We start from the raw sequence: 23,357 nt of genomic DNA, 5'->3' as shown, positions 1-23,357 counted from the left end.
TGGAGTTGTGTGATTTTGATACCAAAGTACGTTCACTTTTCCTCCAAAAGGAAGTTTTTATTTTTCCAAGATTTGTAACTAAAGCATACACTTAGATGACTTATTAACATTCACTTGATACAACATATCAACAAAATAGTAACAGGTTTTGAGTGGTTATTTTGTGGACTGACAAGCACTTCAAATACAAAATGTTAGGAGGGCAAAACGGTGTGGGCCCTCGTAGGTCAGGCAGGCACCAGTGGGCTCCTTCCTGCTGAAAGCTGCGGCTGCGAGATGAGACCGCTGGCTGGGTCACAGAGTGAAGTCCAGCATTCCGTGTGCGGACGAGGAGACAAGCTGTCCTGGCCAGCCATCACACCCCAATGTCTTCAGCTTGAAGCTGCTTCTCTGCCAGTGGAGCCTCCTCCACCACCTGGGAACATCCCTGGCCATCTGTCCCCGAAGTCCTCCTCACCATGACGCAGATCACAAGGCACCCACTAAAGGAGCAAAGCCAGGAATCCTGTGCCATGTGATGGCCCCGTGTGGCACCTGCCGCTGGTCTGCACCAAACCCACTGTCACTTGTGGGGAAGAACAGCCCAGGGAAGCTGCTGGTTTACGGCCTGCCTGAGCTGCACTCCAAGGGTAGAGCAGCTGCCTGGGGGGACCCTGTGGGTCCCTTTTCTATAGAGCCGGGACAAATCCACAGCCCTGCAGTAACAGCCTGCCACAAAGAGCAGATACCTGGAGGGCCCCACACACATAGACCGAAGGACTGAGCCCGCCTGGTATTCCTCCACTCACACCCCAAATACTCAGCCCTGCAGCCAGGGAAGGGTGGGGTCTCCCTTTGCTGCCCAAGTGTGCCCCCTTGCCCGTCTGATCTATCCTGTGAGGTCAGCCTCAGTCAGGGCTTTGTGCCAGGTGCTGTCCTGGAGTCTCGGTCCAGGACAGCAGCCTGGCTCTTAGTCCAGAAGCAGCCGGGGAGAGGGGGGCAAATACTAACACGGGGTGTCACGGGATGGCCAGGAGGAGTCCTGCTCTCCACCCAGGCTCACTGTTCTGAACCTTCATCTGAAACCGCATCTCGGGTGACCTCAGATTGTGCTGGGAAAGCCTAGTTAATAAATCTGCCTCATCTCGATTACTGTAACATTTTGCTGCACTTCCAGGAGAAAGCGAGAGCCCACAGAGTAAGCCCACCGGGCAGGTGAGCAGCATGCCCCCGCCCCGGGCCTCCCCTTCTGGGCGAGAGACTGACTGGTTGAAGTCAGCCATGCAGCACTTGTGGACTCACAGGGGCTTCCAGGCTTCCCTGTGGGGAGGCCCAGTTCACGCTCTGCCGGCAGGTGGGATGACCAGGTCAAATTCACAAGTGTCAGGGCAAGGGCGATGTGGCCTCAAGTCTTGGTCAGCGCTGTACTTACCCTCTCCTGGCCCCGGGGTCCTGTCTCTAACCTGGGGCTTTATGTAATGCACACTCCACCATGTCATGTAGAAGGTGCAGACTGCACCCGAATCTGAAAAGGAAAACGGAGCTGGCATGAGGCTGGCCCGTGTACGGACGCTCACACGCCTGCTGCTGTAGAGGCGAGACGTGGTACACTGTGCACCGGGGACAAGATCTGAATGGGTCAGAAGCCGCCGCTGATGTTGAGCCTGGAAGCCTCAGGAGCGGCTCTGTGCCTGGGACACCCAGGGCCCCAGAACATGTGCTGCCGCAGAGACATTTTCTGTATGGCTGGCAGCTGCGGGTGGGGACTCAGTGAAGGCTGAGAGTGGGAGTGATCTGAACTCCCCCACCTGGCCCACCCAGGGCAACCCAGGGGTGACTGGGAAAGGCAATTGGACTCCACTGCTCCCCAAATAGCAGCGAATAAATACTGAGAGGCAGGGTACTGGCAGCAAGGCTCCCTGCTTGGCTGGTTGATCGAGGACAGGGCATGCTTGGGCCAAATCACGAGGCTGCCACTGGTCTTGCCTGGAGAAGGTATGAAGGCTGTAATCCAAGCTCCCAGCCACACACAATTCTGCTGGGCTCCTTAGCTGTGAGCAGCGCTTGCTCCGGGCATATCACCCACTGCGTGTGCAGAGACCATTGCCCTTCCTGGGTGCCTGGGAGCTCTGTGTGTGCGTGTGTGTGAGAGAGAGAGAGAGTATGTGACAGAGAAAGACAGCCCCTTTCCCCAGCCTCAACAGCAAACCCTTCTGGAATGCTGTGCCACACAGGGCGTCACTGGACTGCAGAGGACGCTCTGAAGAAGCAATTCTGTTGCACAGTCTCCTGCAGCAGCTCCTGCACTTCTTGGATTAGCGTGCCCCCGAGATGAGCTCTGCACACACACACACACACACACACACACGACACAAAAGCAACTAAAGAAGCAATTTGGTGTGGTGATATTTGTAAAGAAGCAATTCAGTGTGGTGATATTTGTAAAACAGAAGTTGGGCAATGTCTCTAATACTCTTTAGGGAAGTGGTTCTATAGTCCTGCTGACAGTAGGTAGCAGCGGGAATGCTGTCCCCTTGGAACAATGTTGTCAGCACCCAGTATGCTTGTCTTTCTGTTTTCTGGGGCAGTGGAGGGGGCAGCCTGCCCACCCAAGTCTCAAATCACCCAAACCCTATACAACAACCCAGCACCCATCAATGTCCCCATCAGAGCCCCCCCGACTCCACCTCACAGTCTATTCTGATGCTGTAACCAGATCCCAGCTGTAAATCATCTAACAAGGAGGGCAGGCAGCTCACTCAGGCTCCCTGGGAAACCTGCCCTGGCCACTGCAGTAAGTTGATTTGCAGAAATGTCCAGAGCCCCAGAACTTCTCGGAATCACCACCGTCGTTTTAAGAAAGTGCGATGCATGTCCACAGGTTCCAGCCAGGTGAGACTGCACCTGCTAACAATGGTCAACAGGTCAGCAAAGATTAGGGCCCAGCACCCAGAGGGTCCTTAACCTGTACTTGTGGCCAGGATTGGAAGACTTCCGTTCACAGCTGTCCCTGGCACACAGTACAAGGAATGTCACCAGTTCCCAGGCCCAGCAGGCCTGCAGGGCTAGGAGATGGCAGTGTCCCCTAGGGGCTGGGCTGGGGCCCGCTCCACCTTTCCACCACCATCATTACAGAGACAGCTCTGCCAGGAGCTATCCTCATGGCCAAGTCCAAAATCCAGATTTAGTTTTACCTAAATGTTTTGAAAGGAAGTGGTACAGCAGTTACAGAAGAAATTTATCTGGAGTGGCCACTCGTGATTTTTATTTCAAGAGGTCACCAACCTTGCCATGTATCTGCCAGGAGATGTCAAAGGTGGATGAGCAAGGGACCCACGGTGCTGGGAAACGGCAGGTGAAAGTGACTTTGTGTTGCCCCAGATCTGCCAGTGCTTAGAGAAAGGGACCTGAGGAGGTGCTGAACTGGCATCAGCTGTGTTGAACAGTCCCCAGGGTGACCCTCCTGGTGGCCCAGGCTTCATGTGGCCCTCTCCCCTAAGTGCCTTCTTACAACTGAGAGAAGATGGCAAAGGTGAAGGAAGCCACGGCTTGCCCATGTCATCTTGGTTATATAAGACTCGGCACCCTAGAGAGAAAGACTCCCCTGGTGGCTTCAAAAAGAAAACGGCTGTGCTTTGCACTGCCTATGGGGGGACAGGGGTCCGCCAGCAGCTTCCAGGAGCTGAGTAAGGCCCCCAGCTTGCAGCAGAAGGACAGAGACCCCTACACACCCAGCTTAGGGAGAGAGGCCCCTGTGGACACGTGGCCCCTCCAGGGGTGATCCCCAGGGGACATTCTTCTGATGGGGACATCCTCTGGGGGGATTTCTCTTGGGGGACAGAAATATTCCTGGAAGAGGGGATTCTCTGCGGGGCAGGCATCTCCGGGGAGAGAATCCTGCTGGGAGGACATCGTCCGGAAGACACCCTTGCGAGGTACCCGGCTCATCTTCCGGGGAGACCGTCCTCTGGGGGGCGGACGGGCTTTGGGGACATTTTCGGGAGGGAGGATCTCCTAGGCCGGGCATCCTTGCGAGACGGGATGGGGCGAATCCTCCCGGGTGGGCATCGTGGGGTGGGGGTGGGCGTTCTGCGAGGCGCATCCTCCCGGGCGGACGTTGGGGGATTCTCGGGGGAGGGAGGGGCGCGGGGGCGGACGTCCCGGGGAGGGAGGGGCGTTGCGCGCGGACGCGGGCGGGGACCTGGGCCGCTCCCTCCCCCCGCCCCGCCCCGCCCCGCCCCCCGCGCTTCCTCTGCTTTCGGTTTAGCTTCCGCCTCCAGCGCGAGCCCCGCCGCCCCGAGCATGGACGACCCCGACTGCGACTCCACCTGGGAGGAGGACGAGGAGGATGCGGAGGACGCGGAGGACGAGGACTGCGAGGACGGCGAGGCCGCCGGCGCGAGGGACGCGGACGCGGGAGACGAGGACGAGGACGAGGAATCGGAGGAGCCGCGGGCGGCGCGGCCCAGCTCGCTCCAGGTGAGGCCCCGCGGCGCGGAAGAAGCCTGGGGTCCCCGGCGCCCCCCGCCAGGCTGCGTGGACAGGAGACCCCCCTCTCCTGGGCGGAGACACCTGCAGCCTCCTGGAGCTCCCGCAGCCCCGGGGACCCCACCCTAGACCGGCCGACCCCCAGCCCCAGGGCCTGGCGGGGAAGTGCGGGGGCCGCGCGTGGGTGACAGCGGAGCTGAGCCTCCCGGGCCCCATCGTGTGTGGGCGCCGTTTCCCCCGGGGGTGCGTCCCGCCTCCAGCCGCCGTGGCCGCCCCGATGGAACCCGCCTCGGGCCCGCGCCTCGGCCTCCTGGCGGCCCCTGCGCAGGCCCCGCGGCCTGGGGCTGGGGCTGGGGCCCGGGCCGGGTTTGGCCTGGGAGGCTTCGCTTCTGCACCTGCGGGAGCCCGGGGCGGGCTGACGGGGCCTCCGCTTGTTACTTTTGTTACCGCCGGGCGCCTGTCATCGCCGGGGTTACTTTTGTTGCCGAGCTGGGAACGCCACGCTGTCGCAGTCCGGCCCCCTGTCGGGGAGCTGGGATTTATTTGGGAGCGTCCTTCCAGCTGAGCTGCCCGGGTTGTGGGGGGCCGGGAAGTGTCTGGAACTCCGAACCGTAGGCTCCGCATGGATTCTTCCCTTGGCACCCAGCACTGTTTGCGTTTGCGCCTGGCCATGATGGAGTGGGCAGTGAGAGAGCACGGAGGGGCTCGGCCCTGTCGCCGGGAGGGCAGCGGCCAGGCAGGCTGGACAGGGGGGCGGGGTCTGGCTCTGTCCCACAGGACGGTGTGATCTCTGGGTGGGCTCTGACGGGCTTTCCTCACTGGGGTTCCTCAGGCCACTCATGAAGCGGTGCTCAGAGGCCCTGACCATCCTGCCAGGCGCCTGTGACCCCTGACCTCTTCCCTCTGCCTCCTGCTGTGGCTTCTGCCCACAAGCCCCTCCCCTTCCCCTTTGGACCCCCTCAGGCCTCCCCAGCTGCCTGCGCTGGACCCTGGCGGGGCTGGGCAGTGTCATGTATGCACCTGTGGGCTGACTGTGTGGTCACATCCAGTCAGGACCCAGCCTCCAGAAGTGACCCAGGGAGGCTCCCGCTGGCCCCAGGAAGGAGAAGTAGAAACTGATGGCCAGGTGGGGCGAGAGAATCACACCAGCGGCCCTGTTGAGAAATCAGGCCGAGAGGCCGATGGCGGTGGCTCAGGCCTGTAATCCCAGCACTTTCGGAGGCCTGGGCAGTCGGATCACCAGAGGTCTGGAGTCCAAGATTAGCCTGGCCAACATGGTGAAACTGTGTCTCTACCAAAAATACAAAATTAGCCAGGTGTGGTGATCGGCACCTGTAATCCCAGCTACTCGAGAGGTTGAAGCAGGAGAATTGCTTAAACCTGGGAGGTGGAGGTTGCCTGGAAGGTGGAGGTTGCAGTGAGTGGAGATTGCATGAAGCTCCATCTCGGGGGGAAAAAAATAAGAAAGAAAAATCAGGCAGAGAGGCAATGGCAGGTCCTAGCTGGAGCTCAGTGGGGAGCCAGGGGATACAGTGGCTGACCGGGCCTCCCAACCCCCCTTCTAGCACTCCTCCAGGATCCTGGGTCCCAATTGTTGCCCTGGACAAATACGCCCATTCCTGCCCTACCCCCCGAGTGGGGCTCAGCCCCAGGCCCCCCACCCTCATCACAAGGTCAGGGCTGTGTCCCAGCATTCTCGTCACTAGTTACTTCTGTCCCTTTGCTCAGCCTCATGATGCTTGGCCTGCAGAGGTGGGGGCTGAAGGGCTTGGGGCATCAAGGGGACCTGACATCTTGCTGAGAAGCCATCACCAGACAGGTCTGGAGGCTGGAGATTCAGGGCCTGACCTCACCGTGGCCAGTGAGGTGGGGTTGGGCAGGGACAGGGCATTCATTCATTAGACCCTGCCAGAAGCACCTGGGTCCCCTCCTGGGGCTACAGGTGGTGAGGCTACTGCCCCCAAGAACACAGCCTGGTGACTTTCGAGTACAAAGCAGGGGGAGTCTCCAGGGGCACAGAACAGAGGCTAAAGCCAGGGTGGGAGTGGCCAGCAGGCCTAGGAGGAGGAGAGGGTCAGGGCCACACCCCAGGGGAGGTACATGTCAGCCAGGGGCCACCCTAAGGTGGAAACCAGGAGTCCCAAAGGGGCCTAGAGAAGGAGCAGGCCCCCACCTGGCTACCACAGCCCTCTCTGGTTCTGTGCAGGGTGTTGGGGTGCGTTACTGAGGCCCAAATCTGCCCCACTGGGAACCCCCAAAAAAGAGCCAGGGCGGGAGAATGAGAGGGAGGAGCCATGAAACCCCCTCCCTTTAAAGAGAGCTCTTTGGCAGCCGGCCCAGGCCCTGCAGCCCTCACCATGGTGGGGGTCACTTGGGGGTCTCCCATGGGGGTCCTTATCCCATCTCTTTTCTTCCCAGTCCAGAATGACAGGGTCCCGAAACTGGCGAGCCACGAGGGACATGTGTAGGTACCGGCACAACTACCCGGTACGTACCTGCCCCTGCCCGGGGACACAGAACCTTCCCACCAGCTGCTCTTCTCAGGCAGAATGTCCCAGGTTCTACTGGAAGGCTGGCCTGGCTTGCTGTGCCAGGGCCACAGTTCTGGGCAGGACCCTGCCTGGGGCACAGCCTGGTGTAGATTCAGAGCCCTGCCCTTCCCCTCTCGTGGGAGACCGGGGGCGTCCCCCTACTTTTCTGAGCTTCAGCACACCGTCGCCTTGCAAACATGGCCATAGTGCCAGCCTCGTGATGCACACGTGTGGGGTCTGTGATACCGCCCACGCGGCACCCCACCCCCATGCCAGCGCTGTCTCCTGCGGGTTGTCCTCAGCCATTACCACACCCCTGAATCACAGAAACCCCTGTGCTGCCTTCAGGGTGCTGAGGAGGGGACCTGCCAGGCCTGGCCTGGCTGGCAAGATGGGGAAGGGGGTCCCTGGGGCTTGGAGGCAGCTGCTGTCCTCTGAATGGCCCCCACCTGCAGAATGAGGAGCCAGGCGGGCTCTTGGGGTCTTGGGCCAGCCTGGAGGTTTGCAGATGCTCCTCCCTGAAAGGCATGGAGGGCCCCAGGGCAGCTTGTGTCTGATGGATCCCTGCTGTCCCCTTTCTCTGGCTCTTCAGGATTTGGTGGAACGAGACTGCAATGGGGACACGCCAAACCTGAGTTTCTACAGAAATGAGATCCGCTTCCTGCCCAACGGTAGGTGCCTCACAACCACTGGCAGCCGGCACTTCCATCCTGGCCTGGCAGGGGTGGTCCACTGGGGCCTGGTTTGGGATGTACCTGGCGATTACCAGGGCCACGGCTTTCAAATGGCCCCACAGTGCCCCCTGGAGGCGGCCAGAGGGACTCCAGGATCCCCAGCCTGGGATCTCTGCAGTGGTGTTTGGGTCGGGGTGGGTAACTCTGTAAAGAGCCAGAGACTGAATATCTGCAGCTTTTCAGGCCACACGGTCTGTATCAGAACTACTGAACTCCTCCACGACCTTATGAAAGCCACATGTAAACCAACGAGCTAAGGATGGTTTTTATATTTTTAAATGGTTGGAAAAAATTAGAGGCTGGGCCTGGTGGCTCTCACGCTTGTAATCCCAGCACTTTGGGAGGCCAGGTCGGGTGGATCACAAAGTCATGAGTTCGAGACCAGCCTGGCCAATATGGTAAAACCCCGTCTCTAATAAAAATACAAAAAGAATGAGCCAGGTGTGGTAGTGGGCACCTGTAGTCCCAGCTACTCAGGAGGCTGAGGCAGGAGAATTGCTTGAACTTGGGAGGTGGAGGTTGCAGTCAGCCGAGATCACGCCACTGCCCTCCAGCCTGGGCGACAGAATGAGACTCCGTCTCAAGAAAAGAACAGTGTCCTATGATGTTGATGTTACAGGAAATTAAAATTTCAGTGTCAATAAAGCTTCACAGGCACGTGCCCACACCGGTTTATGCATGTGCCAAGGCTGCAACGTGAAACAGAGACTGGGTGGCTGCACAGAATACTGTCAGGTCCCCATCTCGGGAGACTGTGCCTGCCACATCATGGGGTTGGGTTCAGCTGTGTTTGAAGACAGACTTCTGTGGCTGACAGGCCACGCTTTTGCGGGAGGCACTGAGGCCCCCTCCTGTACAGACAGGTCCTGGTCGAGGACCACTGGTTCCCCCAGAGGGACCTTCCGGTCTCTCACTCGGGTTTGCCGCCAGCCAGCAACAAGGGTCCAGTTCACAGATGGCAGCAGGGCAAGGTCTGTGCGTCGGAGGAGGGATGGGTAGCCCCGCTGAGCCTAGCACCCTGAAGAGCCTCAGGAGACGAGGGCGAGGAATAGCTTGGGGAAGCTGCTGGCAGCACTCTCTCCTTATGTCCCCCACCCACACCCCATCCTCCTGAGCACGGGCAGGGTGGCTGCCACAGCTGACTTGTCCCCATGGGGCTCCCAGGCTGTTTCATTGAGGACATTCTTCAGAACTGGAGGGACAACTATGACCTCCTTGAGGACAATCACTCCTACATCCAGTGGTGAGTTGGGGAGGATGGGAGGATGGGGGGTGGGGAGGCCACAGGGGGAGGGCCCTCCCAGGCAGGAGCCCTCCCCATGCTGCTTCCTGGCATGGACTGAGCACTCCCTGTCCTTCCTGGAAGCTGGTGTCCACATTACACGGATGGACATTACTGGACATGCAAGGACCGCTGAGGGAAGGCTCAGGTCTGTCCCCAATCTGTGGGCTCTTGGTGACCAGGGAGACAGGAAGGGCTGCACACAAGCTCCCTGAAACAGGAGAGGGGCAGGCCCTGCCTGCCAGAGGGGCAGCGTTAGTGCCAGGAGGCCTCAGTGAGCCTCGAGGGGCGGCCCCCATGTCCGACTCAGCTGGGGCAAAGTCCTGGTGTAGTGCTGGGGTGAGACTCGTGGCAGGCGTCTCGGGGACCCACAATGTGGCCCCAGAAACAGCATGCCCTGCTTTGGGGACAGCTCGCTGGGCACCCACAGGGAGCCTCTGCTGGTGTGTGATGTGTCACGAGTGACAACACAAGAGAGGGAAGAGTGACGAGTAGAAGGGCAGGCCCTGGTCCGCCCAGGCTGGATGGCTGCAGGGCCCCTCGCTGTCCGAGTCACCGCCCCAGTCCTGCTGAGCATGCAGGCTGTGGCCCACGCACCACACACCTCCTGTCCTGGGCCCTCGCACGCTCACCTGCGCTCTCCCACCCGCGCTCCTCCACCAGCCACTCCCTCCTAGAGTCGAGCCTGGGAGCCCAGAGAGGATTGGAACTGCCCTGGGCTACACGGCGGGCACGTGCCCGAGGGCTGGAAGCGGCTCTCCTGACCCCTGGCCTGAGCATCTCTTCTCCTGCAGGCTGTTTCCTCTGCGAGAACCGGGAGTGAACTGGCATGCCAAGCCCCTCACGCTCAGGGAGGTGGAGGTGAGCCAGGCCTTGGCCGTGACTGGAGGGGAAGATGGGGAGACCTGGGCAAGCCATGCCTCCGCAGAGACGCGGTCACCTCTGACAACAGGCATTTAGTGCCCCCTCAGGGGTCCCTTGGAAGGCAGAAGGGCCGAAAGAGCCTCCAGTGTGATGACCTTCCCTCCCCAGTGGTCCTCACCCCACCAGGCATCTAGAGAAACTCAATTTCTGAGGCTGTTTGTCCCCATGCGGGAGTCCAGGGCTGAGCCCCTGAGAGACCCGGAATGGCGGGACCTGCCTTTCTCACCACTGGTTTAGGCTGGAGTGGGGTCACCCAAGTGTGGAAGCTGCTGCCCCTGAGGGATGCAGGGACTTAGAGAGCTGAGGGGCCCCTCCTGGCGCTTTCCCATGGCCGGTGACTTCCTCTCTGGGGAGGGCAGCAGCCTCAGGCCCTGGCGAGAGCTCGGAGCAGCTCAGAGGAGAGATGAAGACATGAGTGTGTCTCTTGTCACTTTACCCTAAAAGTCTGAGTCCAGGCTAGGCGCCGTGGCTCACGTTTGTAATCCCAGCACTTTGGGAGGCTGAGGCGGGTGGATCACCTGAGGTCAGGAGTTTGAGACCAGCCTGGCCAACGTGACGAAACCCCGTTTCTACTAAAAATAGAAAAAAATTAGCCAGGCGTGGTGGCAGGCACCTGTAATCCCAGCTACTCGGGAGGCAGAGGTTGCAGTGACTGAAGTCGCATGATTGCACTCCAGCCTGGGCAACAGAGCAAGACTCTGTCTCTAAATAAATGTCTGTCTGTCTGCCTCTGTCGAGTCTAGGCCTCTGAGTGAGTCGGGACCCCCGGCCACCCCCACACTCCCCGGGAACTGGGGCTTCAGGGATGGTGCCTGAACTCCCCAAGGGGGTCTTTTCCAGGTGTTTAAAAGCTCCCAGGAGATCCAGGAGCGGCTTGTCCGGGCTTACGAGCTCATGCTGGGCTTCTACGGGATCCGGCTGGAGGACCGAGGCACGGGCACGGTGGGCCGAGCACAGAACTACCAGAAGCGCTTCCAGAACCTGAACTGGTGAGGCCCGGCTGCTCCCGCCCACCCCCACCCCTGGCGCAGAACAGGGGGCCACGTCAGGTTTCGGGCAGGCCTCAGAGTGCTGCTGCAGACGGAGAACAGGGGGCCACGTCAGGTTTCGGGCAGGTCACAGAGCGCTGCTGCAGACGCAGAACTCCAGGGCTGCTTGGGCAAGGGACCAAGGCCCTGAGCCCCCTCCTTGCAGCCTGTAGAGCCGGGCGGTCCCTCCCCAGTAGGGTTGGTGAGAAGGTAAAGAATGCTGTTCCTGCACCCAGGAGGTGGCAGTCCGCATAGAGAAGCAAGCAGGGGTGATGGAGAATCTGCAGGCGGTACAGCCGGCTCTCACAGGGTGTTCGAGGCCCCTGTACCCTGGAGGGGCCCCTTGTGGCTCTCATCCAGCCAGCTCCTCCCCACCAAGGGGACTCGGGGTACAGCCACCCTCTAGGTGATGCGTCAGCATCCCCCCGACCCCCATGTGTCTAGGGCCCGCAGGCCTTTTTCACAGGGATGGCGTGAGTCCTCCCCTGGGCCCAGGGAGGCAAATGGAGAGAGAGACTGAATCGTGGGCCAGGGTGGGGAGACTTCTGTGGAGCTGGGTGGGAGGGCAGGGCGCGGCCCAGCAGGAGGGGCCCCGGCCATTGACCTCTGCTGACCCGGACCTCCCGCAGGCGCAGCCACAACAACCTCCGCATCACACGCATCCTCAAGTCGCTGGGTGAGCTGGGCCTCGAGCGCTTCCAGGCGCCGCTGGTCCGCTTCTTCCTGGAGGAGACGCTGGTGCGGCGGGAGCTGCCGGGTGTGCGGCAGAGTGCCCTGGACTACTTCCTGTTCGCTGTGCGCTGCCGACACCAGCGCCGCCAGCTGGTGCACTTTGCCTGGGAGCACTTCCGGCCCCGCTGCAAGTTCGTCTGGGGGCCCCAAGACAAGCTGCGGAGGTTCAAGCCCAGCTCTCTGCCCCGTCCGCTGGAGGGCTCCAGGAAGGTGGAGGAAGGAAGCCCCAGGGACCCCAACCACGAGGCCAGCACCCAGGGTCGGACCTGTGGGCCAGAGCGTAGCAAGGGCGGGGGCAGGGTGGACGAGGGGCCCCAGCCACGGAGTGTGGAGCCCCAGGATGCGGGACCCCTGGAGAGGAGCCAGGGGGATGAGGCAGGGGGCCACGGGGAAGATGGGCCGGAGCCCCTAAGCCCCAAAGAGAGCAAGAAGAGGAAGCTGGAGCTGAGCCGGCGGGAGCAGCCACCCACAGAGCCAGGCCCTCAGAGTGCCTCAGAGGTTGAGAAGATCGCTCTGAACTTGGAGGGGTGTGCCCTCAGCCAGGGCAGCCTCAGGACGGGGACCCAAGAAGTGGGCGGTCAGGACCCCGGGGAGGCAGTGCAGCCCTGTCGCCAACCCCTGGGAGCCAGGGTGGCCGACAAGGTGAGGAAGCGGAGGAAGGTGGATGAGGGTGCTGGGGACAGTGCTGCGGTGGCCAGTGGTGGTGCCCAGACCTTGGCCCTTGCCAGGTCCCCTGCCCCATCGGGGCACCCCAAGGCTGGGCACAGTGAGAATGGGGTTGAGGAGGACACAGAAGGTCGAACGGGGCGCAAAGAAGGTACCCCTGGGAGCCCATTGGAGACCCCAGGCCCCAGCCCAGCAGGACCTGCAGGGGATGAGCCGGCCGAGAGCCCATCAGAGACCCCAGGCCCCAGCCCAGCAGGACCTGCAGGGGACGAGCCAGCCAAGGCAGGGGAGGCAGCAGAGGTGCAGGACGCAGAGGTGGAGCCTTCTGCCAAATCTGGGAAGCCTTAAGGAAAGGAGTGCCCATCGGCGTCTTGGCCCTCCTGGCCCTGCTGCAGGGGCCGGGGCCTCCGGAGCCGCTGCGGGCTCCCCTCAGGCTCTGCTCCGTGACCCGTGACCCACAGTGGTGGCCACTATAGCGGCCACCAGAAGCTGCGAGGCCCTCAGGGAAGGCCAAGGCCTGCAGAAGCCTCCTGGCCTGGCTGTGTCTTCCCCACCCAGCTCTCCCCTGCGCCCCGTCTTTGTAAATTGACCCTTCTGGTGGGGGCGGTGGGCAGGGCTGCTTTTCTTAGTCTGGTGCCAAGCAAGGCCTTTTCTGAATAAACTCGTTTGACTTTGAGTCTTTGGGCCGGGGTCCTGTAGTGTGGCTGGTAGGGCTGGTGTCACAGCTGATGTCCCTCCAGGCTCCTGTGGCCTGGCCCGGCTACCGCCTCAGGTTGCTCCACCACGTGCCTGTGGGGGCAGAGTAGTGGCACAGCCCTCCCCACACACCCACTTGGCCACACAGTCCCCAGGCATGCGTAGGTGGGCAGGCTGCAGCCTCTCAGAGCCTCTGAAGGTGGGACCGAGGTCCCTCAGCAGGCTTTGGCCACCTGTTCAAGATGAGTCTGGGGATTCCCCTGGGGTTGGCTGGGGGCAATGTTTGTGCGTGGTGGGGTCTAGACCAGGCCTTTCTGCCAAGCTGTGCCTCGGGCAGGCTTGGCAGTGCTCTGTTGGGCCCCTTGGCTCCCTCAGGTCTGGTGGAGCCAGGTGCGCCCCCAGGGCAGCCCCTCCCTGCAGTCTGGCCTTGTCACCCTGGGCCAGGACCCCCTGCTTCCCGGTTCACCTACATTTCTACATCAGCAGGGTAAGGGGCTCTTGTGGGGCATCACAGGAGGGGCCGGACACTTGTCTTTGCTCAGTGAAGGGCAGGGCAGACGCGGGGCACCCCTGGGTGGGAGGGTTAAAGCTGTAGACCCTGGTACCACTTCAGGGAAAATGCCCAGCTCCCATCTGGTGGCGCCGGATACACAAGGCGGAAGTCATTGGGAGGAGACACCCCAGGTTCAATAATCCCCCAGAGCTGGGTGGGGAAGCTGTGGGACCCCTGGTGCCTCAAGTGTGGCTCAGTGAGGGGATTCCTGCCATGGAGGGAAACTGAGGCAGTGAGCCGGACATAGGGCTAGAAATGCAGTCACTGGGGCAGCGCCCGGTGGATCCAGCGTCCCCAGTCCAGGCTGCTGTGGGACTGGAATCTGTGGAAATCAGCACCTGAAGTGAGGAGCCCGTGTTGGAGCAGCCCTGGGGGCCGATGACTGGCAGTGGGCACCTGGGGACAGCAGGCAGTACTGACCAGCCAACCCGGGCTTCAGGGAGAGTGATGACCCACCACGGGCGGACAGCAGGAGGCTCTGCCCCACTCAAAGGTGAGCCGGGGGAGGCTGAGCTCTGACAGTGCGACAGTGCCCACCCTCTGCCTAGAATTTGCCTGGAGCTGGGGGTGGCTTTTTGAGGGGCTTGAAGGTGGTTTGGGGGGGACACCAAGCAGGTGTCCCAGGCATGAGGCGGTTCCCCTGGCCTGAGGTGAAGGCCAGCTGTGTTTTGTCTGATTTGGGTCAGATAGCAATCCTTGCTGACCGCGTGCTGGGCATCGTGGGGATAGGCAGAGTGGGGTGTGGGGCCAGGGACCAGGGGAGAGCCACTGAGGAGGAAGCTGGCCACAGGGTCCTCTTGCCAGGTGGAACTGGTACGGAGGACTTACCCTGTCCCCCAGACCCTGGGCTTGGAGTGGGGCTGCTGCTAGGAGCCCCTAAGGCCCCCTGCTGTCTGGGCTGACCTGCTCCACCCACCCCTCCCCGTTGTGAAAAGTCCTCTGTTAGGAAGCTCTGTGCCAGGATGACTTGCACTCCTCAGGAGGGTGGGCCTTTTCAGCTCCTCCCACCTCGCCTGATGGAATTCACACACCCCTCCCAGCCACCGCTCTCACCCAGCAGTGAAGGGAGAATCTCCCTCCACTCACTTCACCTGGGGAGAGGTTAGAGTGACACTATTATTTCGAGACAGGGTCTCACTCTCTTACCCTGGCAGGAGTGCAGTGGTGCCATCTTGGCTCACTGCAGCCCCGACCTTACGGGCTCAAACGATCCTCTTGCCTCAGCCTCCTGTGTAGCGTGGACTACAGGCGAGCACCACCACGCCCGGCCGATGTTTTCATTTTTGGTAGAGATGAGGCCTCCCTCTGTCGCCAGGCTGACTGCTCCCGGCCTGAGTGCGGTGCTCCTGCTGAGCGGTTTTGTGCCCACTCCCCTCTCATCCCCTCCCGCCCTTGCTAACTCACAGCATCGCAACAGTCATGAGTCCCCACCTGCCGAAAGGAAGCTCCTGCAGCCTCCCACAACCCCCAGGGCAGCCTTTCTCAGGGAATTTTCAAGACTCCTGCGGGAGGGGCTGCCGTTCTGCGCCTTCATTGAGCCTACAGGCAACTGGGACATTTGAGTCCCCTAGGGCAGCGACTGCCTTGGCAGCCTGAGGCAGAGCTTGGCCGGGCCTGGCGACCCCTGAGCTTGTGGGAGATGGACATGGCCAGCACCGCCTTCAGGGTCCTGCCCAGGGCACGGTCCCTTCAGGCCGGGGATTCCGGGGAGGCGTCCTTCCCCTCGGCCAGGGTCATCGTTTTGCTCTCTCCCGGGAGTCTGGGGTTGGAGTCTGGTCTTAGCCGGTGGCAACTGACGTGGCCTGACCACCAGGCCCGTCCAGGTCCACGGGTGAGGGGCCGCGGTGGGGGTGCCCCCAGCCCAGCAGGCAGCCCTGGACAGTGACCCCGGAGCAGGAACCAGGGCTGCGCTGGGCACTGACCGGGCCCTGGTACCGAGGAGTCACCCTCCCCGGGGTCTTCCTGGGCCTGGGGTCGCCTGGGTCCGCTCCGGCGCCTGGGGAGGGGTCTGCGGCTTCGGAAACTCGCGGGTCCCCCCTTCCCCTTCCTGAAGGGGGCCCTTCAGCGCCGCACGCTTCCTCCCCCACACTCCGGTGGAGGAGCAAGGAGAGAAAAGAGTGTCTTTCTCTCTTGCTCAAAGCTGCGTGTGTGCAACGCGCCAGTCCCAGGATAATTTTAACTCGCGGCCAGAGAGAAGGCGCCGCCCGCCCGGCGTTTTGTTGTTTTTTTTTTTTTTTTTACCTTGGCGGGCTGGGCGGCGGCGCGGGGCGGGTAGAAGCTCCCCCGCCCAGGTGGGCCCGGCTGAATGGGGGGCTTGTGCAGGCGGGGGCGGGAAGGGGAAGGGGAAGGGGCCGCCCACCTCCCGCCCCGCCCGCCCGCCCGCGCGCTGCCAGCCCCGACGCCGCCGCTGCAGCTCAGACTCCGCTCAGCCATGGCCCGGCCGCCCGCGTTCGCCCGGCTCCTGCTCCTGCTCCTGCTCGGGGAGCTCCTGGCGGCCGCCGGGGCGCAGGTGAGCGCGAGCTCCGGGCTCTGAGGCTGGACGTGGAGCCGCGACCGCCCTAGCCCCGAACCCGCCACTCCGGGGTGCCCGGCGCAGCCTCGACGCCCCCAGCCTGTGTCGCCGTCGGGGCGCGGAGTCGCCAGAGCCTCGGGATGAGCCCCGTCCGGCCGCGTCCTCGATGGGTCCTCGCTGGCCCGGGTCGGCCGGCGCCGCCGCCTCCTCTGGGAGCACAAGGAGGCCTTTGTTCCCGCGGCCCGAGGGAGGCGGGGGACACACTGCGCGGGGGCGCCGGGCTCCGCCCGAGGCTTTGGGGCTCACCGAGGAGAGCGGCGGTCGTCGCAGGCCCCGGAGCCGCTCGGGACCCGGGAGGAGGGGACGCTAGGTCAGGCCCACCGGGACACCTGCGCTCCTTAATGAGTTTTCTCCGTTTCAGAAAGTGGGACTCCCAGGCTCCCCCGGCCCCCCAGGGCCGCCCGGGAAGCCCGGCCAGGACGGCATTGACGTGAGTTTGGGGGTGGGGAGGGCCCCAAGCGCTCCGGGGTTCTGGCTCTGGCCCCCACCTCCCAGAGCCAGGGTGACATCAGGGGGCAGCCAGTGCCTTCAAGGGATGGGGGTGGCCCTGCGGGGACTGCTGGTGGGCAGAGGTGGAGGGTGTCACGTGGTGGTCCTCCACCCAGAATGCCGGCACTGAGGTGTGTGTCTCTGGATCCCCTGAGGGGCCCGTGCCCCTGGGGTTCTGGCCTCTGTGGCTGAGGTGGGGAGAGGCATGTCCTTCGGGTGGATGGGGCTGGGGGTCTTGCTGGAGGCTGCCGGGCTCTGGAGCCAGCCATGGAGGGGGCTTAGGAGCCCAGTCAGTCCCAAGATGATGTCTCCTACGGGTATCTCAGGCCTGGTGTGGGCCAAGCAGCAGGAGGAGGCGGCTGAAATTCTACAACTGTGCCTCCCTCGGAGGAACCGTCTGGAGTGAACCTCCCCATGAGACCGCCACCAGGGCAGGGGTCTCCTCAGGGCCTGTCCTCGCTGTGTGGTCCCCGTAGAGGGCTGTGGAGGGCTGCACCAAGAGCCGCCCGTGACCCACCCTCTGCCCCCCTGCCCAGCTCGGCCTCAGTGGCCACAGCCTCCTTCTCTGGCCAAGGGCTGAGTCAGGACAGCCGTGTGGACCTGAACCCCCATGGCCCAGGGTCCTGGCCTCCCTAGGCTCCTCCTGGGCTAGGTACCTGGACCCCAGAGCTCCCATCTGAAACCTGGTCTTGACGTCTCTGTTAAAGGCCTGGTGGTCATCAACAGAGTGGGGGGCTGGGGGATCTTCCTGGAGACTGTGGGGAAGCTGCGCTTAGCAGCACATGGAACTGAGAGGCCTCCCAGCCCCCAGGCCTTCTTCCTAAAGCCCCAGGCCATTGAGGGAGGGGATTAGTGATGTATTCCCATCACTCCCGTGCCTGCAAAGTGGTTCCCGAATGCCCTGTGGCTGCCAGGGCTGAGCCCCAGTCTGTCCAGTTCATCCCTTTGCCCAGTGCTGCCCCACGCAGGGGAGGCTGCCCTCTAGGTAGGGATCGGGGGCTCAGGGGCCCCTTTTGTCTGCTGGGGCTGGGCCTCCGGGGCTGATTTGGAGGCCAGTGCTGCTCTTTTCCCCGAGGCGGGGTTCTTGAGGGACCCCTGATTTTCAGGGTTACATGTGGGTGTCTTTCCTCACAGGGAGAAGCTGGTCCTCCAGGTCTGCCTGGGCCCCCGGTGAGTGTCCCTGGCTGGGGAGACAGCCTTTTTCCAGTCTGGAGAGAAAGGGGGGACTCGGAACAGAGGGGTCATTGATGTCCTGTCTCATCCTGCCGGAGCCCGGGTTGCCTGAGGGGAGGCCTCAGAGGGCTTGGAGCAGGCCCCGAGCCAGGGGGGCGGGAGGGGAGTGTGTGGGCTCAGCCTCTGCATGTTCTGGGCAGGGCCTGGCTTTGAAGCTTTCTTTGGACCAGCGCCAGGCAGGCCGGGGCCGGGGCTGGTACAGCCCTTCAGGTCCCCCAGGCCTGAGGTCACCTGGAGCCCTCCCACCTTCTTCAGCTCCCGGGGTTGAGGGTCCTGGGGCTCAGAGCCCTGTCTGGGCCCACTGGGGTCCAACAGAGATGCCTGCTGGCCCTTAGCCAGGGAGGCCGAGGTGACCAGACGAAGGTCTTACAGATGCCACTGAGGGATGGGGCGGGCAGCCTTCCTGGGCCAGCAAGGTGTGGGCAAGCAGGACACGCGTGCCCCAGCTGAGCCGGGTCTGCCAGACAGCAGGGAGGACCCAGGAGAGGGGCCCATCTCCTATGGCTGGGTTGGCGGGAAGTGGAAGGCATTTTGCTTCATTGCTGAAGGCCTGGGCTCCGGGCCAGACCCCGCCTTCACATCTCTGCCCTTTCCTCCTGCACAGGGACCAAAGGGGGCCCCAGGAAAGCCGGGGAAACCAGGAGAGGCCGGGCTGCCGGGACTGCCGGGTGTGGATGTGAGTGTGCCTGCCCCTCCCCCATGCCCCACTCCCGGCTCCGGGTCTCTGGAGGAGCCCGGCCTTAATTGCTGTTGTCCAGCTGGGCCTGCTCAGGCGGGAAGCCCAGGCCTGAGAGAAGTCTCCAGAAGTCCCCAACAGGGGTCCTTTGGCCTTCATCCCAGACGCCACTAGCATCTGGCAGAGGACAGAGCCAGCCCAGTGGAGTCGGAAGTCCCGCCAGCCCTCGCTTGTCCAGGAATGAGTGCCCATTGTCAGGCCCCTCTGCCCACTGCTGGCCGGGCCCCTGTGAGCCCCAGGCTGGCCTCGCTCAGTCATCATGGGCTCCAGGCCTGGCCCCCGGGCCACTGGGGTTTTGTTCGAAGGAAGCCGGGCCTGAGAAGTGAGCTGTCCAGTCCTGCTGGGTTGGTCCCCGAGGCCTGACTACAGCAGGTGCCTCCGTTGCTGGCTTCCCGCTGGCTGCCCCCCTCCTCCCAGAGCCTCTGGGCACAGCAGGCAGACAGTGGACAGGGCCAAGAGAGGAGGCTGCCAACCTAAGGGTCTTCTGTGCCTCTCTGGACTCACCGAGGGAAGGGTCCATGCTTCCATTTTTGCCTGGGGGGTGGCATGTGCTTCCCATGTGGCCCCTCGAGCTCGCCCTCTGCCTCTTTCTCCAGGGTCTGACTGGGCGAGACGGACCCCCTGGACCCAAGGGTGCCCCTGGGGAACGGGTAAGTGCCTGTGCCAAACCCAATGGCTTCAGTTCAGAGGTGAGGACCCCCGGCCACCTCTGGCTGTTCTGTGTCCACAAGGCCAAGGAGCTGGTAGTTCCAAAGACAGCTGCCCTGCCCGTGCCTGGGGTGGAGGGGCAGGAGGGCAGGGTGTCAAGTGGCCAGTCCCCTGTGCCTGCCTCCCTGCCCCACCTCCACATATGGTCAGAGTTGTCCTGGTATCCAGACCATGGCAGGGAGAAGGGGGATGGTTTGGGGGAACCCACCCCAGGTGCCTCCTCAGAATGTCCCTGCAGCCCCCAGGGCCCTGGGCGGACCACCACCAGGGACCCCCAGGCATGCAGCCTGCAGAGTCCCCTGTGCCTGCCTGTTGGACACTGAATCCTTTACCCTGACGGAGCGGGTGCCTTTCTCCCCTCGTGGCTTCTGAGTACAAAACCGAAGCCAGCATTCTGTCTTTGGCCCTCATAAGACGTGGCTGTCAGCCAACCGGGTGCCACTGGCCCCAGGCGCAAAGCATCACAGAGGGCAGGAAGGCTGGCCTGGCGACACGAGGACACAGCCCTGCCCTTGGGACCCTTGGGAGCTCGTCAGGCAGGAGGCGGATTCTGAGCTGAAAACAGGAGGGAAACAGTAGCTGCTGGTAGCCGAGTCCGTGGTTCCCCGGGGGGTGTGGAGTGGGCTTGTCCCCAGGCTTTCAGGAGGGGCCTCCAGCCTTAGCACAGGGCCCATGTGTGCTGTCCAGGGAATGAGGCATTTCAGGCAGCAGGGGTCAGACAGGACCCAGAGGGTGTGGAGGGCAGACAGGGCCTGGCTGCCCAAGGCTCTGGGGCTCAGTGACGTGGGCAGGGGCTGATGACTCAGCAGGCTCCGTGGGTGGGTTATCGGGAGGGCTTCCTGATGGAGACAGGCACCTGGGGTCACTTCTGTGCATCTCAGACCTGCCCCCACGTTGCGCCTTCTCGCGGCGGGCTCTGGGACTCTGGTGCCATCTGTCTCCAGCGGCTCCCCAGGACGGCAAAGACCCTCCAGGTCAAGAGGGCTCAGAGGCCCTGCCCCTCTGTGAAGTGGGGACTTGGACCCTGTCGTCCTGGGAGTTGGAGTTGTGACGTCACACTTCAGAGGGAGGGGATTGGGTTTGCAAATAGAGGCCCAGCCCGACCTAGACGCCTGCTTTCCTCCTACAGGGAAGTCTGGGGCCCCCGGGGCCGCCCGGGCTGGGGGTGAGTATGGACTGTGGTCCTCTCCTCTCCATGGGAGTTTGGGGAGCTGGAGAGTCTGGTCTAAAAGGGGTGGCCTCCAGGACCCTCTCATCTGCAGCCTCTTCGGAGGATGAGGTCCTGGTGCCCTCTCTGGGCTGGGACCAGACACCCATCCCCGGAACCGCCCGTTCCCCGGGACCCACCTGAGCCATCTTAGGGAGGGGCGAGGCACAGCCCTTCTTGTGCCTGGCAGGCTCTGACCCCATGTTTGGCTTTGCAGGGCAAAGGCCTCCCTGGACCCCCCGTGAGTACTGACAACCCTTGGGGCCCTGAGCAAGCGTGCAAGTCCCGAGAGCCTGCCAGGCTGGGATGTCCCAAACCGTGCCTGGGGGTGGGGCTTCTCAGGCGCAGTGATCTGACCACCCCATACCTGGAGCCCCCCTCCCTTCGGAGGCGGCACACCAACCCTGGGTGGGGATCCTCGGGGCTCCCGGGTGCAGACCTCCCCACCTCTCTTTACCTCCCTCCAGGGAGAGGCAGGAGTGAGCGGCCCCCCAGGTGGGATCGGCCTCCGCGGCCCCCCGGTGAGTGGCTGTCCCAGACCCCTCAGAGTGTGCTCACCTGTGGCCTCCGCCCCCAGACTCAACAGCCAGGGGCTCCCTTCCCCTCTCCCCTTTCCCTTTCTTCCCCACCTCCACCTTGGTGGGTGTTGGTAGAAGCCCCGGCCAATGATCCAGACCCGACCTCAGGACGCAGACACCAGCAAAGGCCATGGGAGTGGGGCTGGCGGGAACTGGGCGTGTCCACCTCCCTGGGAGAAACTGGGCATCTCACTCAGGTGGGGGCTGGTCCCACTCTGTCTAAGTCATACCCCCTCCCCAGGGACCTTCTGGACTCCCCGGCCTCCCTGGCCCCCCAGGACCTCCCGGACCCCCTGTAAGTACTGGGCAGAGGCTCCAAGAAGTGCTGGGCATGGACTAGGACACTGGGTTGGACCCTCCCCATTCCCCCTCCCCAGGCTCCATGCCCGTCCGAGATCTCCTAACCTAACTTGGCCACTCCCAGGATCAGTCAGTGGTGAGGGAAGTGGCTGTGGCTAGGCCAGCCACCTTGGGGATGGTCAGGACTCAGGTCCCCATGGCCCCAAGGACAGGTGGATTCTGTCATTGTCACATGCCCTGTGGGTGGGCCAGCAGCTCCCAGCACTGGCCACTTGGGGGACGGGATGAAGGGTCTCCAAGTCCCCTGGTGGATGGGGAAGGTCGTGCTCTGTCAGAGAGTGGGTAGGTGGGTTGGGTGGGTGCAGGTGGCTGGGGAGGGCGGGAGAATGTCAGCTGTCTCTTTGTGTCTTAGGGACACCCAGGAGTCCTCCCTGAAGGCGCTACTGACCTTCAGGTAGGCACTTGCAGCCATTTGTTCAGGGGGCTGGGGGGTGCCTACCTTGGGGGCAGGGGGTCTGGCCTGGAGAGGGGCTTGTCCATACTGGCAAGAAGGCAGGGCCCGAGCCCTCCCTGGGGATGGGAGCTCAGAGCAGACAGCTTAGGCACAACCTGGCAGAGAGGCTGGCTGGGACCTCCCCCTCCCCCATCCCACCCTCCTCACCACCGTCTAGACCTGCGCTGTCCCTCATGAAGCCACCAGGCGCATGGAGCTGTGCAAATGTAATGAATCACGATCATGTCACAGAGCCATCCAGCTCCCCTGCGTCATCCGCAGAGGGTGCCCTTGGCCACAGATGGCGACAGAATAGTCCCTCACTGCGTTCGGGACTGGAGTCTGGGACCCACCTTCATCTTGATCTTTGAGCCTTGTCATTCGCCTGAAAAGAAACCAGGCTCAGGCCAGGCGCAGTGGCTTATTCCTGTAATCCCAGCACTTTGGGAGGCCAAGACAGGAGGATCGCTTAAGCTCAGGAGTTTGAGACCAGCCTGGGCCACATAGTGAGATCTTTGTCTCTACAAAAAATTGTTAAAGTAGCCAGACGTGGTGGCATGCCTGTTGTCCTGGCTACTTGGATGGCTGTGGTGGGAGGATCCCTTGAGCCCAGGAGGCAGAGGTTGCAGCGTGCTGTGATCAAGCCACTGCACTCCAGCATGAGCAGCCAAGCTCTAGCCTGTCTCAAAAAAATGAAGAGGAAAGAAAACGGGCTTCGGAGGCCACGGATCCATCTCTCCTCTCTGTTTGGCCGTCCGTGGTGGCAGTCAGCGCCTCGTTTCCATAGAAAGGTTGGATAGTTTTGAAGGGAAAAGCTCGGCCCACTCTGACCTGACCACCGACGGCTGTCTACCAGCCTCTCTCCTCACCCCACCCGGGGGCCTAGGTGCCTGGCCAGCCTGTGTCCCAGAAGGGAGGCTTTAGGGAACCTTCCAGAATGTGGTGAGTGGTTGGGCCCCCAACCATGGGCTGAGTGGGGCGAGGGCTAAAGATACAGGTCTGCACCCTTGGCCCAGCCTGCCCATTGCAGCTGTAGGATAATCTAGAGGCAGCCCTGGGTTTCCCGAGCATCAGGCCTGTCGCCTGGGCTCACGGTGTCCCTCCTGAAAGCCCCATGCCTCGCACATTCCTGTGCTGAGGACTGAGGACGGCCCGACCTGAGGCTGCTGCAAGACCCCCTGCAGAGCTGGCTGCCGCTGTGCTGAATGGCTGCTTTGATACCCAGTGTCTGCCGTGGGGCTGAGAAATCCGAACCGGCTGCTCCGTGCAGCCCCCACTGCGCTCGGCCAGTGCTGAAGGAGACCCTGTCTGTGTCCTGTCCCAGTGCCATCACTGGTGTGGAGTGGCCTCCTGGGGTCCCGTCACCGTGCGGAGTGGCCTCCTGGGGTCCCGTCACCGTGCGGAGTGGCCTCCTGGGGTCCCGTCACC

General features: G+C 62.6%; 2 protein-coding genes and 1 long non-coding RNA gene across 4 annotated transcripts in view; 2 read left to right on the top strand and 1 right to left on the bottom strand.

Annotated features, from left to right (window-relative positions):
• Nucleotides 1–31: 31 nt before the first annotated feature.
• Nucleotides 32–4,021, bottom strand: LOC116460828 (uncharacterized). The gene is made up of 3 exons (XR_004245926.2): nt 3,265–4,021; nt 1,412–2,883; nt 32–482 (listed from the first exon to the last, which is right to left on the bottom strand). It is a non-coding gene; the product is annotated as an uncharacterized LOC116460828 (long non-coding RNA).
• Nucleotides 4,022–4,198: 177 nt separating this feature from the next.
• Nucleotides 4,199–13,040, top strand: OGFR (opioid growth factor receptor). Of its 2 annotated transcripts, none has more exons than XM_032142009.2 (7): nt 4,199–4,458; nt 6,886–6,954; nt 7,591–7,669; nt 8,897–8,975; nt 9,809–9,875; nt 10,779–10,927; nt 11,596–13,040. In XM_032142009.2, exons 1-7 carry the CDS (start codon nt 4,282–4,284, stop codon nt 12,710–12,712), a joined length of 1,737 nt encoding a protein of 578 aa, XP_031997900.2. In that variant the 5' UTR covers nt 4,199–4,281; the 3' UTR covers nt 12,713–13,040. The 2 variants fall into 2 exon arrangements, with proteins under 2 accessions (XP_031997900.2, XP_058288749.1); XM_058432766.1 differs by having other exon boundaries at nt 4,224–4,458; nt 6,891–6,954.
• A 1,835-nt stretch (nt 13,041–14,875) lies between these two features.
• The window catches only part of COL9A3 (collagen type IX alpha 3 chain), a 24,582-nt gene continuing 16,100 nt past the window's right edge, over nt 14,876–23,357 (top strand). Inside the window, exons 1-10 of the mRNA XM_032142008.2 lie at nt 14,876–16,122; nt 16,547–16,615; nt 17,809–17,844; nt 18,512–18,583; nt 19,240–19,293; nt 20,481–20,516; nt 20,776–20,799; nt 21,026–21,079; nt 21,378–21,431; nt 21,849–21,890. Of these exons, the coding sequence (XP_031997899.1) occupies nt 15,919–16,122; nt 16,547–16,615; nt 17,809–17,844; nt 18,512–18,583; nt 19,240–19,293; nt 20,481–20,516; nt 20,776–20,799; nt 21,026–21,079; nt 21,378–21,431; nt 21,849–21,890 (645 nt within the window). The 5' untranslated portion in view covers nt 14,876–15,918. The remainder of the gene's footprint in view (nt 16,123–16,546; nt 16,616–17,808; nt 17,845–18,511; nt 18,584–19,239; nt 19,294–20,480; nt 20,517–20,775; nt 20,800–21,025; nt 21,080–21,377; nt 21,432–21,848; nt 21,891–23,357) is intronic.

This window comes from Hylobates moloch, unplaced genomic scaffold (assembly GCF_009828535.3).
Source record: "Hylobates moloch isolate HMO894 unplaced genomic scaffold, HMol_V3 SCAFFOLD_21, whole genome shotgun sequence".
NCBI classification, from domain to species: Eukaryota; Metazoa; Chordata; class Mammalia; order Primates; family Hylobatidae; genus Hylobates; species Hylobates moloch.
Note: the sequence above shows the minus strand (reverse complement) of the source record. Positions and strands in the feature narration are given on the sequence as shown.

Bases quoted from the DNA above. Each gene is read 5' to 3' on its own strand.
- OGFR (XM_032142009.2), top strand. From the start codon at position 4,282: ATGGACGACCCCGACTGCGACTCCACCTGGGAGGAGGACGAGGAGGAT. The intron at 6,955-7,590 runs GTACGTACCTGC...CTGGCTCTTCAG, and splicing joins GGTACCGGCACAACTACCCG to GATTTGGTGGAACGAGACTG. The intron at 8,976-9,808 runs GTGAGTTGGGGA...CTTCTCCTGCAG, and splicing joins AATCACTCCTACATCCAGTG to GCTGTTTCCTCTGCGAGAAC.